The sequence below is a fragment of the Gopherus evgoodei genome, chromosome 7, assembly GCF_007399415.2.
Source record: "Gopherus evgoodei ecotype Sinaloan lineage chromosome 7, rGopEvg1_v1.p, whole genome shotgun sequence".
Taxonomy (NCBI): domain Eukaryota; kingdom Metazoa; phylum Chordata; order Testudines; family Testudinidae; genus Gopherus; species Gopherus evgoodei.
In genome coordinates, this window is record NC_044328.1 from 101,478,013 (window position 1) to 101,497,383 (window position 19,371).

Below are 19,371 nucleotides of genomic sequence, written 5' to 3' on the forward strand. Positions count from 1 at the left end.
AAACTAGATGAATTCAGACGAGAAATAGGCATACATTTTTCATAGGGAGGGTAATTAAGCATTGGAACAACCTGCCGTGGGCTGTGTTGGATTCTCTGTCGCTGGTGATTCTTAAACCAAGATTCAGCCAGGCGTTAGCCTAGGCCAGGGGTCAGCAACCTTTCAGAAGTGCTGTGCCGAGTCTTCATTTATTCACTCTAATTTAAGGTTTCGTGTGTCAGTCATACATTTTAACATTTTTAGAAGGTCTCTTTTTAAGTCTATAATATATAACTAAACTATTGTTCTATGTAAAGTATATAAGTGTTTTTTAAATGTTTAAGAAGCTTCATTTAAAATTAAATGAAAATGCTGAGCCCCCCGGACTGGTGGCTAGGACCCAGGCAGTATGAGTGCCACTGAAAATCAGCTCGCGTGCTGCCTTTGGCATGCATGCCATAGGTTGCCGACCCCTGGCCTAGGCCTCAGGGCTTCCCTGCACTATGCAGGAGCTCAGACTAGATGACCACAATGGTCCCTTCTGCCCTTACAGTCTATGGATCTAAGCCACTCAAATGTGACCCTTCCCTCGATGCCTTGGTTTCCCCATCCCCCCAGTCCAGTCACTAATCCAGCTTTCCTTCAGCCTCACGCCTGTTGAGACTGTAAGTCCTTTGGGTCCTAGCCCCCCCGATGTCTCTCCCACCCTCCTGCACAGCAGGGCATCCAAGCATTACGGCAGCACAACCCAGTTTTCGAAAGAGTCTGCGTCAAAGGCCTTCTCAAGCAGACCTGCCTCGGTGGGTCCCATGGTGCCGGAGCCCTCCTAGTTCTCCAGTCACCCACAGAACCTTCGAGGGTAGACGAGGTCTGAATTTCTAATGGAAAGCCAAGCCACTAAAGCCTCTCTCCTATATATTGTGCATGACCAAAAAAGGACGCAAGCTTCTCTTTTGGATCACCCTTAAAACCGAGTCCTGACAACTCTGTGGCTACTTATGGTACTTTCCACTAGAGAAGGGATGTGCTTGTCTGATGGTGGAGAGGCCCAGTGCTGGCTGCCTGCTATCCCATCTGTAACATAGGCCAGGCTATACAGAGACTAGGGCCCTGGCTGGACGGCACCGCACTAGAGGACCAGTGTGCACTGCAGAGCACCCTCTGACCTGCCAGACTGTGACATGTGGTGTCCTGGACCTTATGCGAATCCTGCTGACAGCGCTAAGCTCCCGTGCTGGACTTCCAGCCTAACCCCAGCTGTCTCTTCCAGATCGGTCCCCCGACATCGACAACTACTCGGAAGAGGAGGAGGAGAGCTTTTCCTCGGAGCAGGAGGGCAGCGACGATCCCCTACATGGACAGGTAACCCTCACCCTCTCCCCAGTCTGCTGCCCCTTCAAAGCGCTCAGGGCAGAGCTCCATTGCAAGGCATTACCAAGCAATAGGCTGGCTGGGCCTGGCTGCCTTCATTTGCAAACCTGTCTTTCCATGGGTTCAGGCTTTCCTCCAGTACTGATCTCTCCTCAGTGGGAGGGTCTCCACCCAGTTTCTGCCTTTAACCCTCCCCAGCCCTGCGTACTTCAGTGGCCGAATCAAGGCAGAGAAGAGTGCCCCCAGTGAGCTCGGAAAAGGATGCCAAGTGGCTCCCCCTTCCAGCTTGCACCTTCAGAGGGCAAAGGGAGCCAGAGATGGTGCTGAGCAAGCCAGGCTGGGAGCTGGCTCTGTGAGCATCCCCTTTTGGGAAGGGAAGGGAGAGGCGGACACCCTGCAGAGCAGCCTCCCTTTGGGATCTAGCTGAGGACTGTGGACTCCAGGCCACTGATCCCTTGGCTGTTTGCCCCAAGTGGTCACCTATGACTGGGCTTCTGCTAGAGGCAGCCTACGTGCAACTGTACCTGCCTGGAGCTGGGCTGCTGCGCCCCCAGGACGAGGGAGATCCTGGTGAAGGGAGCTAGCTGTGGTATTGTGGACAGGCTCCCATAGCCCCAGGGCCTGGAGGGTATTTCTCTGAACGTGCTGTCTCCCCCGCCCCACAAGGACTTGTTTTACGAAGACGACGATCTCCGGAAGGTGAAGAAAACGAGGAGGAAACTGGCCTCAGCCTCAGCGATCACTCGGGTGAGTGTGTTCTGAGGGGGCTCTGGCTGGCAGGCCGCCTTCTGGCTGCAGTCTGTGTGAGGCCTCATGCCAAGAGGGTCTCTGAACTGGTAATAAGCAGCTTCCAGGGGGGACTGGGTGGCTCTGGGACTTGGGGTGGGGCAGAAGGACCCATTCGCCTCTCGAAGTGACCGCTGCTCAGCAGATTCAGACACGCTGCTGGGGTGTGGGGGGAGCTACGCAGCTTCAATCTCCAGAGCTGTCAGGTTGTCCCCTTTCCACCACATTGTCACTCATCTTGGCGTGGCTGTTTGACCTCAGCTGTGGCTGGGAAGCTTTGGCCTGTCTCCAGTAATGCTGCCTCTCACCGTGCCCTGCTCAGAAGGCAGGTACAAGAGCTCCTTGCATGCCTCTCATTTAACACCTAGCTGTGATAACAGCCTCTGAGCTGCATGTGAGTGCTATACATGCTTTCAGCCTTGCCATCTCATGCAGTGCGCTTGGCCGATCTGCAAGCTAAGCAGGCTTGCTCTGGGCTAGACCTCTGGAGGATGAGCCGGAGGTGCAGCATGGAAACGTGGGTGACTCAGGAGGAGGAGTGCTTCCCTCTGGATTGGTGCTGACCCCAGTGCACCAGCATGGTGCTAGGGAGCGCTGTGCTGCACTCTGCATGTTCCCTGCTTCCAGCCCTGCATCAGGTTTGAAAACTCTAGTTGACTTTGAGCTGTCACTTAAGGCAGCATTTATCAGATGTGGCCTCTGTGGCACCCAGTGAGTTCCCACCTTCCCAGGGATGGTGGGGCTCAGGCTTTGGGCTTCAGCCTTGGGGTGGTGAGGTGGAAGGCTCTGGCAGCAGGGCTCCAGGCTCTGGCAGTGGGGCTTCAGGCTCTAGCCTGCTGCTGCCTCCCCTGGCCCCCCATCCAGGGCTTAATTTGTCCCCAGGCTTGCCAGGGCTGAGTAAGTCTGCTGTGAAAAGTGATACTTGTGTGTTTGTTAATATCACTTTTCACAATGGTCTTACTAGCTAGCAATAAATGACAGTGACTTGGACGTGTATATGTGCATATTTATTTGTTTTTCCTAAAATGAATGAAGTATTTTAGGAAGAAGCGGGAAAGCGGCCACCAGCAAGAGTTGATGGCCACACTTTGAGGCCACCAAAAAATTTGTCCTGAGACCCCCTGATTAGGGTAACTGGGATGATCTGTGGGGTGATGCAATAGTCTCCTTCCATTGGCCCCTCAGTCGTACCTACGGCAAAGGCCTGCGCCCTGTCTTTGGGGCCCCTGATTCCTGTTCCCTTTCTTGGTGTCAGTGTAACAAGTCAATGGCACCGTTTCTTCACAGCAGCCAAATATAAAGCAGAAGTTTGTGGCGTTACTGAAGAGGTTCAAGGTGTCGGACGAGGTAGGTGCAGCCCTTCTGTCTTGTTGCAAATGCCTTCGCTATTGCAGTGGTCTCTTGTTAGTAGCTGGAGTGCTGGATGGGCTGTGATCCAGATCAGGTGAAATGCCATCCCTCATCACCGCTCCTCCCTCCTCCAAATAAAGGGCAGTGTGAGCTCAGAGCTCAAGTCCTTCAATGGATTCGTCTCGTTTTTGTTGTTGGAAGGGAAGGGAGGGGAGTAGAGTCTAGTGGCTAGAGCAGAACAGGGCTGGGAGCCAGGACTTCTGGGTTCTGTCCTAGCTCCTCCACTGAGTCATTCATGGCAAATCACATCACTTCTGTGCCAGGTTCTCAATCCCTTGCTCTAATCACCAGACCACCTCCCTGCAGGTGCTGGGAACAGAGCCCACCTCTCCCTCCCCCACTCCGTTTCCGACAGTCTGACCTCTGTTACCAGTTACCCCTGGTTCCAGCTGCTGGACCCCATTTGTCTCAGTGCTGCGGATAGAACGCAGGAGTCTTGAATTCCAGCCTCCCTATTCTGACCACTAGACCCCACTCCCCTCCACCCTTCTAACAACCAAAGGATCAGGGGGTGAATGAAACTAAGTAGGGGACCCTCCTGCTTCATGGGCTAAAGCAGACATGAGCTGGGTGTTAGACAGGCCTGTGAGAGACAGTGTAATCTGTCATTTGCCTCTGAGGTTTCTTGCAACTTTCCCTGAACTGCCAGTGATAGCCACCCACTGACACGGGATCCGGGACTGGCCGGGCCATTGCTCTGTGGGTGACTCTCCATGTTCTCTGGGAGATGTCAGACCGACAGCTGATTGGTGGGGTGTTAGACCCTTAACATGCCATTGGCTGGAGAGAAAGAGTCAAGAGCAGGAGGAGGTCCTTGAGGCTTCTTCCAGCACTCGCTCCCGTGGGCTTCCACAAGATACGCAGTCTCTGCTCCAGGTTGCCTGGCCAGCTGTCTAGTCTGGAGTCTCCTGCCCACAGGTTGGCTTTGGCCTGGAGCATGTCTCCAGGGAGCAGATCCGAGAGGTGGAGGAGGACCTGGACGAGCTGTACGACAGCCTGGAGATGTACAACCCCAGTGACAGCGGCCCAGAGATGGAGGAGACGGAGAGCATCCTCAGCACGCCCAAGCCCAAGCTCAAGTGAGTGCTGGAGGTGGGGCAGCACGGTGAGCGACAGCTGCAACAGGGAGTGAGCCTGGGCTGATGGGAGCCATGGGACATGGCAGCTGCTCCCAGCTCTGCCACTGCCTCGCTGGGTGAACGTGGGCAAGTTGCTTCCCTTCTCAGTGTCTCAGTTTCCCCTCCCACCTTCTCTCTGTCTCCTCTGTTTAGACTGAGAGCTCCTCAGGGCCATGGCTATTCTCTTGCCACACGTTTTGGGCCGCATATGGCACAGCAGGGTCCTGATTTTGGCTTGGGCTTCCGAGCACTCTTGTAATACTACTAATAGTGTGGGCTGTGGGACTAAGAGTCAGGCCTCCAGGAGTCTCTTCCCACAGGACACTGACACAGCAAGTATCTACAGTACTCCGTGACTGCCTGTGAAACACTGTCATTATTTACACTGTAGTAGCTCCTTGAGGGCCCAGGTTCATTGTGCTGGGTGCTGTATGAACCTGTAACACAGATGTGCTCCCAGCCCTACAGAGCTCACAATCCAGCCATGAGACTAGACAACAAGGGGAAGGGGGAGCACAAGGTGACCCTGAGATGGTTGAAAATGACTGTAATTCTCCGTGAGAGACAGTGTAAGTCTCCACAGTGCTTTAGGAAATAGCTGCGCTGAAATGCAGCTAATTCTGGGGTGGAGCACAGCAGCCGCTGCGTCAGTGACATAAGGGTGCGTGTTGGCTATGATTATTAGAGGGCCCAGCATCTTGACTGCACATTCAGAGCCCCCCCGTCCAGCAAGCCTCATGGAAACTATCCAAATGGGCTGAGACCTGGGATCTCCATTAGTGCTTCCAGCGAATCTGGAATCAGAGTGCTGACGCTCTAGGTCTCTTTCTCTGCAGCTGAGACTGGTGTCACACACCGTCCCCTGGGAATTGAGGATTAATTAGGATTTGTGCAGCCCTTGGAGATGCCTGAATCAGAGGAGTGATCTGTTCAGCTAGGTTGTTTCTCATCCTGCTTTGCTCATGCATGCCAGCCACTGCTGCTGCAGCCCCTTCTCCTATGGGTGTCCCCCACCTCAACACTCCAGTCAGAGCCCCCTACCACATCTGCCCTCGCAAGCCCCTGGACATTCTGAGAGGCAGCCTGAGCAAAGCATCTGACTTGTGTGGGATTCCTGCCGTCTGCCTAGAGTGATGACTTGAGTCACAGTGCTTCACAGACCCCTCCCAGACCTGGGAACAGAGCCCAGGAGTCCTGGCTCCCAGCACCTCTGCTCTAACCACTAGACTCCTCTCCCCTCCCAGAGCTGGGGATAGAACCCAGGAATCCTCATTGCCAGCTCCGTCCTGATCTAACCCACTAGACCCCAATCACTTCCCGTAGTTGGGAAGAGAACCCAGGAGTCCTGACTCCCAGTCCTGTGCTTTACCCACATGGCGGTCTGTGGGGAGTGCAGTTCCATCGCAGGGGGCATGGGGGCCCTTCTCCAGCATTGCCAAAGGGGCTAGGAGTCACTGTTGCTGACAGGTTGGTCAGTGGCTTTGGAAAACCGGCACCTTAGATCACGGGCAGTATTCTATGTGAGTCACAGCCAAGGCCAATGTCGCAGGTGCTTAATCAGGCACCGATAGCAATCTGAGCCCCTCCTCCCCCTCCCCCTGCACATTCCCCTTCCCAAAGCAATTGTGGGCTGTCAAGCTAGCTCTACCAATAACACCCTACCCTTCCTGGACCTGAGCTGTGCTCTCTTCTCCCCCCTGCAAAGCACAGCCAGTGATCTCGCCCCTCCCCAACTCTGATGCTTGCTGTCCCCGCACTGCCCAGCTCTCAGCATCACTGCAGCTCCTCATGTTCCTCGCTCCCACCAGCCCTCACTGCTCTGATCCAGCCCGGGCATAGCAGCACTGCTCTCTAAAAGCCAGCCTGGTTCTGATTGGCCCGAACTGCATCCCTGACACCATGCGGCTCCCTAGGGCTGCCGCGAGCCAGAGCTTGACATGGACTTGCTGGGCTCAAGGGCTGGTGGGGTAGGGTTCAAACACCGGAGTAGGAGCACTGAGCTGTAACTGACTGTGCAGAAGCTATTGGCCACACAGGGGCTGCAACAGGGGATGAGGTGCTGGGACTCCTGCTTCTGTCCTGCCCCAGTCTTGCCACCCGAGGGCCTTGGCAGCTGCGCCCGTCCCCTCTCTGTAGCTCAGCTCCCCCACCTCCTGGGGAAGGCGTGCGACTCGGATGGCTGTGTACGTTTGTCCCGGGGACCAGTGTGACTGAAGCTGTGAGTGGAAGCCAGGCCACCAGGCTGCCTGGATGTAAGAGAAGGCTGTAACCGGTTCCCAGGGGCTTGTCTGTACCCAGACGTTGCACTGGATTGTGGGAAATCGTGGCAGCTTGTGTGTGGACTTGTATCAGTTTCACACTGGTGCAATGGTGTTAGTGCTCCCAGTAAATGAACCGATGCGAGTCGAACAGAGAGAAGCCAGGCTAGCCCAAACCAGCCTTGCAGGCTTCTGTGCTGACTGGACTCTTGCAGGATGAAATCAGCTGCTGTTCTGGTGCTGCAGCTGTGTGGGTGACCCGGGACTCAGGCTTACCTGGCATAGGCCCCTCTGGTACCAGAGCGAGGCTGATCGGCGCCCACGCTTGCATGGTGTCAGGGAGATCAGTGCAAATCCCCACACGGACGCTCTCTGATCTCAGTTTGAATTAACCCTGTTCCCAGTTGACTTGAGCTGCAGCGGCCATAGGGCCTTTGGCACCAGACTAGCTAGAGCGGCTTCGGTTAGGTCAGTAAGTGATGCCGTCTCAGCTTTCTCATGCAGACTTGGCCTGCTGTGCGTCTGCCTAGCCCCCAACCTTCCCTGCTTGGAGCTAGGAGGGGGCCCGGCAGCACTGCAGCGTTTCCAGGGGTGGGAGAGGCCCCCGGAGAGAGTCCTTTGTGGGAAGGATGAGCCTGTTGCTCCAACCCAGGCTGGGGCATTTGATGCTCCGTAGCTGAGACAGTGCCAGAAAATCCAGAAGGAATGGAAAGCCCTGTGCTGGCGCCCATTGCTGTGCTATCCTATGCCAGTCTGGAGGGCCCCTTTCAGAGCACTGCAAACCATGGGAGGAAACAGAGCTTCAAATGTCAGCCAAAGTTTCTAACGTGCAGGCCAGCCCGGAGGCACGCCCGGGATTCACACAGGGCATCCCTGAGGCTTGAATCCCTCTGATCCTCTCCTCACCCCAAGCTAGGGTCTGCAGCAGCACTTTGTTCCCTGACCCGCTGCATCTCTCCATGCCAGGCCGTTCTTCGAGGGAATGTCTCAGTCCAGCTCCCAGACAGAAATTGGAAGCCTTAACAGCAAGGGGAGCCTGGGCAAAGATGCCACCAGCCCAGTGAGTAATCAGAGGGAGGGAGTGGGTCCCATGTTCCAGCGGGGGGTGCCAGACGTAGGCCCATGTGGGTCTGGCTGCGTGGTGATTCGCAGCTGGGACATGACCTCAACTTCAATGCATGTGAATGTGGTCGCAGGATCTGTGCTCTCTGCTAGAGCCAGGTGGCTGCGGGAGTGCGGGGCGCAGGCAGGTGGGAGCAGTGCTGAACTCGGCTGGGGCCTGGCTCAGTGGCCGAGGCAGAGCAGCGTGGCCTGTCAGTGCAAGGGGCAGCTGCCTGTGCCTTGTAGTCACTCAAATCTTAGCCAGCACTTATCCCGGCCCGTTGGAGTTGCCCCCAACCCTCCCTCAGTCCAGGCAGTTCTGGCGCACAGAAGGGCGGTGGGGTCTCCCCTCCGGCACTGTGGTGCTCCCAGCTCCTAGGCAGAGTTTGCTTCCCTAGAGGCCGGAACATACACACTGGGTTTTCTAACACTAGTGTTTGTAGAAGGCCAAGCTGCTGCTTATCAGCATTGATTATCTGTATTCGCCAACACACAGTACCCCCACTCCAGGCCCAGCACCCTGGTGCGCTAGGTGCTGTACAAGCACTGAGCGCTGCCAGTCCAGCATCAGCCAGGAGCTGGCCGGTAGGCACAGGCAGACAAGCAGTGAAGCCCAAGGAGGCTGAGGCATTCCTGCTCAGCACAGTGGCAGTGCTGCCAGGGGATGCCTGGAGTGGGCCTGGCCCTTCATACCCTGCCCAAAGAGCTTCGCTGTCTTGACGGAGCACTCAGCCAAGGAGGGCAGGGCTCCAGGGGATGAGCTGGGAAGCGCTGTCAGGATCCCGGCTGGGCCAGTGGCTCTGAGCAGCAGCCCCTGGGGTGGCTGTGGGGGGGAGGGGTGCAGCTGCCCCAGACCTGTAACCCTCCCATCCTTCTGCCCTTGGCTGGTTTTTCAGATGGACCCAGCTGTCGGGGACAAGCTGAAACCTTCGCGGAGTAAAAACCTGGACGACAGCCTCAGCGAAATAGACACCCTGGTAACATGCCCTAGCCGCGCTGGCCCACTCTCCCCTCAGTGCTCCGTCTGGCTTAGGGGCTGGAGCCAGGGGGACATGGCACATACAAGCCTCTCCCTTTTGGGGGAGCTCACGTGCCCAAGGTAACACCCTGCGCTGGTGCCTGTTTGCCCCTGGAGGCAGCATGGCCTAGTGAGTAGAGTGCTGCAAAGCTGAGCTCAGGATGGGGACACACAGCTGCTCTGACGATGGAGCCCAATTTGTCTCAAGTTGGCACCTACAGTCAGTGACTGCTTGGAACAACATAGTCAGTGGCTTTTGGCTGCGAATTGTCACCCATTAGGGCCCCAGCTGTTGATCGCCAGAATGAGCTCTGAAGCCTCCTCATTCCCTCCCCGTGTTCATAGGAAGCGAGTGAGCAGGACACGTTCGGAGACTCCAGCACCACGTTAATCATCCCCGAAAAAGTCAAGACACCCATGAAGAGCAGCAAGGGGGAGCTTCAGAGCATGGCATCACCCAGGTAAGGTGCCTGCTTTAAAACCAGGGATGGGAGACATGGGTGGCATGGGGCAGCAGGTGACTGCCTCTAGGGGACACTGGCTCCAGGCCAGCCCAGGGCAGGGGGCTTGGCTGTCTTGGGGGCAGAGAATAGGACATTTCCCTTTCCCCTTTAGAGAATTAGCTCCTAGCCAGGCTGATAGCTACCAACCATTGCCCTCCTTCCATGACCTATCTTGATCTAGCTCTTAATAGACAGGTTCCACCTCCTTGTCCTTTCCCAGGCGGGCCCCTTTCCCCAGCACTCTGCAGGGTTGGGGTTCAGATCCTGCTTGTCACCCAGGGAGGAGGCTCCTTGATCTCACAGCTGGTGGAACTCGATTTCTCTTAGAACTGGTTTATTGAATTCTCCCTGAGCACAGGCTCTCTCAGGCTTTACTCGAACTGTCACTCCAGCCCCAGAACCCCAGGGGCACATATTCCTCACTTGTCACAGGTCACTGATGTCGCACACTGGCAGGCTGTGGGATGAGATCACCAGGATCAGTGGGGTTTGCCCCCCCCCAGAGGTAACCGCTGCCTTGTGCCTTCCAATGAGTTGGCCCTGAACTGGAGAGGTTTAAAACAAACTGCTGGTTACAGCTCTGCTGAGATTCCCTGCCAGAACAACCTGGTGTGTTGCACATGGACTGCCTGAGACCCTCCCAGAGAGAAAGGGAATGTTGCCGAAGTCAGGAGGCCTGGGTTGCATCTCTGGCTCTGCCCTTGGAATGTGTGGTTCTCACTATGTCGCCTCAGTTTCCCCATGTCAGATGTTGGGCACTCACAGGACTGCGTGGCATTTTGCATCCAGTTCCCAGCATTAGGCATCTTCCCCTGGCCAGGTTTCTGATCTGGTCTGTTATTGCCCGTTCCATCCCAGGAAGGGTGGTGAGGCCTCGTGGCTCTGGATGGTCTGTGGGCAATCTCAGCGTGGCTGGATTTGAACCTTTGACTGTGTGGTGTCGGGCCCCCATCCCGTCCCCAATTTCCTGTGGATACTAGGCCTCTCCCGCTGTGAAGGCAGTGGGTCCATGCTGGAGCTGCACTGAGTGAAGGATTGGAGCCACGTACCTAGTGTGTTCAAAGGCCTTTATGTTCCCAGTGGAAACCTGCCCCATCTGCCTCCTGCTTTGCCAAAAGTGCATCTTCAATGTGTGACACAGGCTCGCTATACGGGCCCCACTCCCAGATGCTATGGGGGAGGGGGAGCACTCAGCCATTGATACCCCGCCCCTCATTTGTCTGCTCATCTCCGTGATAGTGCTGAAGCTGCTGCTTGCACTCTGACACTGAGCAGTGCCTCCTCGGAGCAAAGCACCAGGCTGCTTTGTCCTGGAGTTAAGGCCTTTGCTTAATTGCTGTGAGGTGACAGCAGAGGCAGCTGTGTCCTCGGGCTCCTAAGAGCTCTGCTGCTCCATTCAGGCCATGCTCCGGATCAGATCTGCTAGGCTTACAAGCGAAAAGCTCTGATTTCCTGCCTGCCAGCACTGCGAGCCCCTGGCTCTCGCACCTCCAGCAGGGGAGAGTCTGAACTTCTGGGGGTGGAGAGGGCATGAGCACTAGATCAGCTGATTGGGGAGCTCAAACTGTATGATCAGAAGGAGCCCTCCTGGCCTTTACATGTCTGAATCTAGGAGCAAGGACTAAAACTGTATTCCAGTCAGTGAAGGAAGAGCTGGGACTCCAGTACCCAACCTGGCTGTGCAGTAAGGTGGGGCCATCGGAGCCAAGGTCACGTTTCAGGGGAGTGGCACACTCTAATGGGGGAACTGACAAATATTCCTTAGCAATGCGGTGGCAGGGTCTAATGGTTAGAGCAGGGCACTGGGGATCTGGACTCCCAGGTTCTGTCCCAGCTCTGGGAGGGGAGTGGGGTCTACTGGGACAGAGCGGGGGAGCTAGGAGCCAGGACTCCTGAGTTCTATCCCCAGCTCTGTGTAGGGGAGTGTAGGCTGGAGTGCATGCCAACCTCATCCCACAGGGGCCTGGGCTGGAGAGCATTCCCGTCTTGCCCTACTGAGGGATGGGGTATGGGCAGGAGCATGGAGTTTTGTGCTCTGAACTGGCCATGTTCTGGGTCCCCTGACCCCCATGTTGCTTTGTTGTCTTGGTTTGTAAGCTTGTATGTCCAAGGCCTGCACAGCATGGTCCTCACCCCTTCAGGGTCTCGGTGCTCCAGGAGAAATGCCAAACCTGTCAGCCATTGGCAGGCTCTGCATTCCTGTGGTGATCCAGCCCCAGCACCTAGCGCAGCCCCCTCTGCTGCTCTGGGATTGCTGGAGGAATACGGATCGTGGCAGAGAGCCCTCTGAACCCTTGGCAAATGTGGGCACCTTCCTGGCTAGGAGCCTGACTTGGATCTGCTGGGGTCCCCTCTCAGCCTGTGCTGGCTACAGACTGTACATGGACTCTCCCTGTGTCTGACCAGCCCACTCAGTCCTGTTTGTACCCAGCAGTGTTGCTGAGCTCCCGCTCTTGACAGTGCGCCAGGAAACCCATCACATGGCCATGCCATTCTGTTCCCTTGCCAGCAGGCAAGCATTGTCCTGGTGCAATCGCTCACAGGAGCCCCAGGGCGTGGCTCAGACCTGAACGGGGCCTGTGTGTGTATCTGCAATGAGAGACCCTGGTGTGTGGGGGAAGGACCCTGCTCTCCCAGCTAGATGCTGTGCCATGCCAGGGAACCAGGCCAATAGCACTGTCCTTTGTCTGCTGCAGCAAAATGGAAGGTGCAGCGCACACGCCCCGGCAGAAGAGAAGCACCCCGCTGAAGGAGAGACAGCTCTCCAAGCCCCTGAGCGAACGGACCAACAGCTCGGACAGCGAGAGGTCCCCAGATCTGGGCCATAGCACACAGGTGATGTGACTGCAATCCCAAGCACTGCTCCATGGAGGGGTGATCCCAGCCTGAACCACCTACAGCTGGGAGCTCATCACAGATCTAGTCAAACGTGGTCGGTTGTCTGGGAGTCCTGTAAGGAGAGCCAGGGGCTGCAATGAGCGACATCAATGGGGAGCTTCTCTCTAACTGTACTGAAGCAATGGCATTGGTGGTGCAGTCATGCGGGGGGGTGGGGAGGATGCTCAGTAGGGGGCGCTCTCCCTTCAGTCAGTGCTGGCTCCAGTGCAGCACTAGGAGGTGCAGTGCTGCAGGGAGCGGAGGGAAGTGCTCTGTAGGGGGCACTCTCCCTTGGTCAGTGCTGGCTCCAGTGCAGCACTAGGGGGTGCAGTGCTGCAGGGAGCAGAGGGAAGTGCTCTGTAGGGGGCACTCTCCCTTTGGTCAGTGCTGTCTCCAGAGCAGCAGTAGGGGGTGCTCTCCCTTCGGTCAGTGCTGGCTCCAGAGCAGCACTAGGGGGTGGCAGGGGCCTTGCGGCATGTGGCTGGATACGCTGAGATGAGGGAAAGGCAGAGGGCTCCTGGTGACAGCAACAAGGGAGAAGCAGCTCACCAGGGAAACCTCCAGGGTTCTGGCCCAGCCCAGTGTGTGTCGCCTGTGCCCTACCAAGGCTTAGCCCTCCCTTCCCAACAGATTCCTCGCAAGATCGTCTATGACCAGCTGAACCAGATCCTGGTGTCAGACACAGCCCTGCCCGAGAACATCATCCTGGTGAATGCGGCCGATTGGCAAGGCCAGGTAGGGAGGCCGGCCCGGGGTTGGGACCCTGCAGATGCTGCTGGGCAGGGGTGGCAGTGACCCATGGAGATGAGGCCCCTCTCTTTCCCTGTCTTCCGTTGACGTGCTTCATCCCTGAGCGAGGAGATGGGGCCTATCTCCCGCCCTGCCAGTCTCTGGGCTCTGCTGCCATCACAGTGCCTGCCTTGTCCAATGCAGACTGAGCAACAGCTCGGGTCACCCGGGCCCTCAGAGCCCTGCTGCCCTGGGAGTGGAGCTGGCAGCTCCGCAGAGGGGCCATCGGCGGAGTCACGGGGAGCCATTGCTGGCAGAGAGCGTGTTAAGTGGTGCTCCGGTCTGTGCAAGCAATGGGAGTGCAGGGCATTGCCTGGGCTGAGTTGGGGTGGAGGCTGAATGGGAAATGCCAGGGGGAGGGGCTGGGTTGGCTGCCCTGCGGGTGAGCATTACTGCTGCTGCTGTGACTGGGTGGCAGAGTTTGAATCCCATCTGAGCATCCCCCTTGACTTGGCATGGAGTCTCCCTGAGCTGTGGCTATAGGTGGGCTGGAAGCTCTGGGGTGGATGCTGATCTTTCCCAGTCCGGACCAGGGCAAGTGTGTGATCCGATGGCTCTGGGTCTCTGCGTGTCCCTCGCCAGTCTTCCTCACTGCAATACCAAGCACCTCTCGAGGCCCAATCCTCCCGCCCTGCACAGAGTACACAGCACCTTCTGAATTGCAGCTGACAGGCCCACTCTTGTTTGCACATTCTGTAGAGAGACCAGGGTTGTGGAGCCTGATGCCTCTCCCCTGCCCTCGAGCAGGTCCCTCACTGGAGCCTGTTGCATGGGCATTGTAAGCAGCCTGCCTCTGCAAGCCATGAAGGGGAGTCTCCAGCACTGTTGTTGTGACCTGTGACTTGCCTTGATCTCATACCTGAGATTGCTAAGCCCAGAGCAAACCAGCCTTTGCTGCCTCACAGCTGCCATTTCCCACTCACTAGGCAGCCACAGCGCTCCCAGCCCTTGGCAGTCTGGAATGAAAGCACACCCTGTGGCCATTGCCACCTGTCCTGCCTGTGCCCCACAGCCTGCCAGCCCTCGGCAGGAACAGCCAACTGGTGCAGGGAGGTGCACGCTTACCCACCTCTCCCCAGGGACTCTGGTTGCTAAGCACAGAGGAGGAGTATTGCGTGGCAGGTGGTGTAACCGATCCCTTTGCTCCCATACACACGGGCATGCTGTGCTCACCTTTCCTCCTCTTCTTGCCAGTATGTGGCCGAGCTGCTTCGGGACCAGAAGAAGCCAGTCGTGTGCACATGCTCCACCGTGGAAGTACAGGCCGTCCTGTCCGCTGTCCTCACCAGGATCCAGAGATAGTGAGTAAAGGACAGTGGCCCTCCGGTCCCAGCACCGAGGGCAGATGGTTCCCGTCGATATGGGTATGGTGGAGTTGCTTTATTAGCTAACCCTGCTGTGGGTTATGAGTCAGCTCTTGCAAACTAAGCAGGGTGGGGTCATGTCAGTGCTTGGAATGGGAGGCCTCTGGGCAAAACCGAGGTGTGGCACGAATGGTGTCGGAGGTTCATTAGAGGGCACTCTCCCCTCGGAGTTGATACCAAACTAATGACCCAGTGTGGTGCTAGGGGGCGCTGTGCTGCAGGGAGTGGGGCAGGAGCTCAATTGGGAGTGCTTTTCCCTCATAGTCAATGCAGGCCCCAGCATGGCACTAGGAGGCGCTGTGCTGCAGGGAGCTGGGTGGGGGCCTGAGTAAGGGTTGCTCTCCTCCAGGCTATTCTTGGTGCCAGTGACTGAGTGGTAGTTGGGAGTGTGGTAAAGTAGGAGGAAGGGCTGTTGATCCAGTAGAGGGAGCTCCAGTAGGGGATCCAGGACTGAACCACTGCCTCAGGGTGATACAAGTCAAGTGTCACTTGAGATGCTGTTTTCAGATGGGAAATAAAACGAAGAACCTGGCCATTTGTGTTCATTCAAGGGCTCCTGACAGTATCATGTTCCTGCCCATTAGCTCCCAGAGTCCTGCCCAGAGTCCGGCATGGTAATTATATTCCACCCGTTTAAAACATCCCTGGCTGCTTCACTTTGTGCTCTAAGCTGTCAAACGGCTGCTGTGTTCCACACCAGAGCTGGTTACATCTCAGCCCTCAGCAGAGGGTCCCTCTATAAACAGCCCCTTGCTGGGCAAACATTCCCTGTATAACTCCCTTCCCACATCTCTCTCCAGAACTGGCTGCATTTCCTTGCTAGATGAACTGTCTCTTATATAATAGCTGCTGTGTTCCACCCCAGAGAAAGCTGCATTCCAGTAGTGGATGATTCATGCAGTGGTGTATAGCACAGCAAGGGCCTGCAGGGTGAAGGCTGCCACAGATGTTTAAGATACTTAGTTCATAGTGCAGGAACCTGGGCTGGAGTCTTTCCATGGTTCTCTTGCCTATGATTCAGAATATCGCGGTGTTTGAGGGACAAAGCCCAGCCTACTTCATGCACAAGTGGAGCCGCCTAGGCCTTGCCTACAGTCTGCAATCTCCACTGCTCCCCAACCAGTTCTGCTCCTAACCCAGGCCGTGCATTGCCAGCGGATCCGCCACAGGCCTGCTTCCCTGCAGCTAGAGGTGCTCTGCAGACACTTCCAGCAGTGCAGGTACTGACCTCCGCAGCCATGACTCAGCAGCAGCTGGCTGGAGATGCAGCCGGCCTATTTTTACCCACGCTTTCTGCCCGTCTCCACACTTTAAAATGCTGTCTGTTCCCTGGAGTTGTTTTCAGGTGAGCCGATTGTAATGGTCCATAGAGCCATCTCTCCTTCCCCGCCTGCACGGCAGAGAAACAGGAGCTTGGGGCTTATTTAAGATGTAGAAAGGTACGAAAGATTTCCCTAAAGAAAACCAAGCCAAAATGTGCCTGTTAGAAAGTCAGGTCCCATCGGCCTTGTCTCTCTCCAGGAGACTCTATGGGCAACTGGAGAGCTAGTAAAAGAATTACCAGTCCAGGTACCAAGAAAGGGGCAGGCTGAGTCAGATGGCAGGACGTAGTAACACCTGCAACTTGGGGCTTGTCTGCACTTTCTGGGGATCGATGTATCAGTGGTGGATTTAGCATGTCTTGACCGCAGGTTGCTCTCCCGTCGACTCCTGTATTCCACCTGAACGAGAAGTGCAAGGGGAGTCGACAGGAGAGCGTCTCCCATCGACATCGCATAGTGTGGACCCCCCAGGAAGCTGATATAAGCCCAACAGTCACGTAGCTGAAGTTGCATAACTTAGATCCATCTCCCCCCGTAGTGTAGACAAGGCCTTAGATGCTCTACAGATATCTGAGATAAATGTTCTTTCCTAACAGTTCCACCCCCTCCCTTCACCAAAGGGGAGCTCCCAATCCACCTTGCCAGCGCACCCACGGAGACCTTCAGGAACGCTCCGACTTCACTTTCTTCTCAAGTAGATAATTGAAAGTTTGTTTCTCCTGCCTGCCTTTGTGCATCAGATCCTGCAGGGACAGGTGCCTAAAGCAAACCTGGATGGTTAGATCAGAAAAACGCAGGAAAGACTGGAAGCCCATTGCTTGCCTCTGCAGATCACCCACACCCTGTCTGCCTGCAGCCTTCCCCCCCAGGGGTCTGTCTGAAGGGGAAACCGGGGCCCATGCTCCTTTCCCCGGGAGAGGATAACCTGTGTGAGTGTGAACATCCCTGCCCTCTTTGCATTTGAACATAGGAGTGGAAGGGGTCCCCTGGGCCATCAAGTCCTGTTCCTGCTATCGCAGGCTGTCACAGAATCCACTACACCCCCTGGGGTCACAGCTTCCAGCAAAATCACTCCCCTGCTCTCGTGCCTGTGGTCCAGGCCTTCAATCTGGTGGCCCCCACGAAGGGGGATTTGAGTACTGATGACGTGGAGGCTGACAATGCCTGCAGCCACTTACGCTCCTGAAGGAAGAGGTCTAGAATTGTTCTGCTTGGCAGAGGAGGGGCGAGGCAGAGGCCTAAGCAAAGGGGAGAGGAGATGCTGTCAGTTCAGGCAGGTGAGATGGGGAGGAACTACAGAGGAGAAGGCTCTTGCACCAGCAGTTGCATGCTGGTGAAAAGGGGAGCAGAGGGGCTAGTGAAATACAGGGAGGGGAGCTAGAGGGTCTCGGATGGCGTAGCTGGGAGGGCCCATGGTACTGCATCGTAGCACTTGATCTCTTCCCTCGCCTGGGGACAGGCTGTCCCAAGCCATTTGGTAGCTCCTTTCTTTGGCCCTATTAACGGCCTAAAGAAAGTTGGTGGTTCTCTGGTGCCCTCTAGTGGTGGCCGTTGTGTGGCACGTTTAACTGCAGCTGTCCTAGATCAGCAGCTAGAGGCGCAGCGCTGGGCTGGGCTGTAGGGCGCCAGGCCCATGGACATACTGGGCATTAGCAATGCTGGGGGTGGTCCTTGGTCCTGAGCACATGCACTGGGCCTGACAGGGGGGGCTGAGCCATTGGGAGCTGCTCGGTGCGGGCACGCTGGGTCCCAGGGCTGAGAGAGGCTGGAGCGGCGTCAGGACCCCCAGGATGCTCCATGTGGCAGTGAGCAGCAATGCTAGGTGCTGCGCGGGCTCTGCTGGCTCCTCCCTCAGTGCGGGTGGCAGTCGCTCTGTGTAGCTGGCAGGTTGCTGACGTCACTGCTCCACAGGCTGCTGCCCTGCTGAGGGCAAAGCTTTTCATCTGCGAGTCCCGCTGGAGCACTCTGCTGGGATTTACTGCCTGCTCCCTGGCATGGTAATTGTGGCTGGGCGCGGCAGTGCTGGAGGTAGCAGCCGCTCATCAACTCAGTACGTTGCAGCCTGGCAGGAACAGCAGCCCTTACTACCTGTACTGCCTACCACAGTGTATGGGGAGGGGCACCCATCATCTTCCTCGCTGGGCAAGGGACCCCTGTATGAATGGCCCCTGTGTCCTACCCCAGAGCTGGCTGCATCTCAGCACAGGGTGAGGGCCCCGGTGCCCCAGCCCAGAGTTGGTCAGGTCTCAGTGCTGCCTAGCGTGTTTAAGTGTCGTACCCTGCAGGCAGAGGGGTGCAATAAGCACACATTCTCCCATTGTCCTGTCTTTTCCAGCTGCAACTGCAACTCCTCTGTGCCGCGGCCCGTGAAGGTGGTGGCTGTGGGGGGGCAGAGTTACCTCAGTGCCATCCTCCGTTTCTTTGTGAAGCAGCTGGCGAACAAGACCCCAGACTGGCTTAGCTACATGCGGTTCCTCATCGTCCCGCTGGGTAAGTGCCTCTGCCCAGACCCCGCCCAGCTGGGGCGAGTCCTGCTTGACCCCCCCTGCAGCCAGAGTGAGGCTGTTGGTGTAGGCCTTGTTCTAGCCTCTCCCTGTTTAGTGTGGCTGAGCCGTGGGTGTGGGGTCTGACACTGACACCTAGGGGTGCACATGGCGGGGGGGCTGAGCAAAGCACATCTGGGTCTGTAGCAGGTGCCCCCAGGGTAGTGGCCACCTCCTGCTGGGGATACTAACACAGCAGCTAGGAAAGGCCTCTGCTTTGCCATGGAGCTGGGTAAAGGCCCGTCAGGATGGGGTGGGAGTCATGGGTAGGGCATCCACAGGACAGCTAGACCATCGCTTCTGTAACAGCATCCCTGGGGCCATAGGGGGTGCTGCCCATGCCCCTCGGAAGCACCTGGCTGAAGGACTCCTCCTGCGGGCACTGTAGTGCACCGCAAAGAACCCCCACAGGGGGCACTGGAGCAACACCCCCCTTTCTCTCCTCCGCAGGCTCCCACCCTGTAGCCAAGTACCTGGGCTCGGTGGACAGCAGGTACAGCTGCACGTTCCTGGACTCCTCCTGGAGGGAGCTGTTCGGCAGGGCCGAGCCTCCCGGGACAGGTGAGGAACCGTGCAGCACCAAGCACTGCGTCCATGGCCCCTGTGCTGTTGGACAGAAAGGGCTGTGAGTCACTGTTCCCCAGGGGCTAGAGAGGGAGCAGCTAGAGCTGGTCACGGTCTGTGGGGTAGGGGTGGGCCAGGCTGTTGGGATGTGGGTTGGTCTTCCCTATGGCAATGACTGTTCTGTCTGCGCAGAGCAGGCCTGGCCAATTCCTTCCTGAGCCCTGGTTTATTCCCTGGGGCTGCTCCCGGCACCAGGGGTCATCGAAGGGGTCACAGCTCCAGCCCGGTGTGCAGTGTGTGTGGGGGGGGGTCTCTAGTGGGGCCAGGGGGAGCTTTGGGTGAGAACGTGTCCTTTCCCCTTCCTACTG

At 56.9% G+C, this 19,371-nt stretch overlaps 1 protein-coding gene across 1 annotated transcript in view; it reads left to right on the forward strand.

The window, feature by feature from the left end:
* PACS1 (phosphofurin acidic cluster sorting protein 1) overlaps positions 1 to 19,371 on the forward strand; it is a 101,857-nt gene that overhangs the window by 69,747 nt on the left and 12,739 nt on the right. Inside the window, exons 6-17 of the mRNA XM_030568144.1 lie at positions 1,250 to 1,341; positions 2,017 to 2,097; positions 3,427 to 3,483; positions 4,465 to 4,625; positions 7,889 to 7,982; positions 8,920 to 9,000; positions 9,387 to 9,502; positions 12,241 to 12,379; positions 13,052 to 13,156; positions 14,405 to 14,511; positions 18,232 to 18,386; positions 18,890 to 19,000. Of these exons, the coding sequence (XP_030424004.1) occupies positions 1,250 to 1,341; positions 2,017 to 2,097; positions 3,427 to 3,483; positions 4,465 to 4,625; positions 7,889 to 7,982; positions 8,920 to 9,000; positions 9,387 to 9,502; positions 12,241 to 12,379; positions 13,052 to 13,156; positions 14,405 to 14,511; positions 18,232 to 18,386; positions 18,890 to 19,000 (1,299 nt within the window). The remainder of the gene's footprint in view (positions 1 to 1,249; positions 1,342 to 2,016; positions 2,098 to 3,426; positions 3,484 to 4,464; positions 4,626 to 7,888; positions 7,983 to 8,919; positions 9,001 to 9,386; positions 9,503 to 12,240; positions 12,380 to 13,051; positions 13,157 to 14,404; positions 14,512 to 18,231; positions 18,387 to 18,889; positions 19,001 to 19,371) is intronic.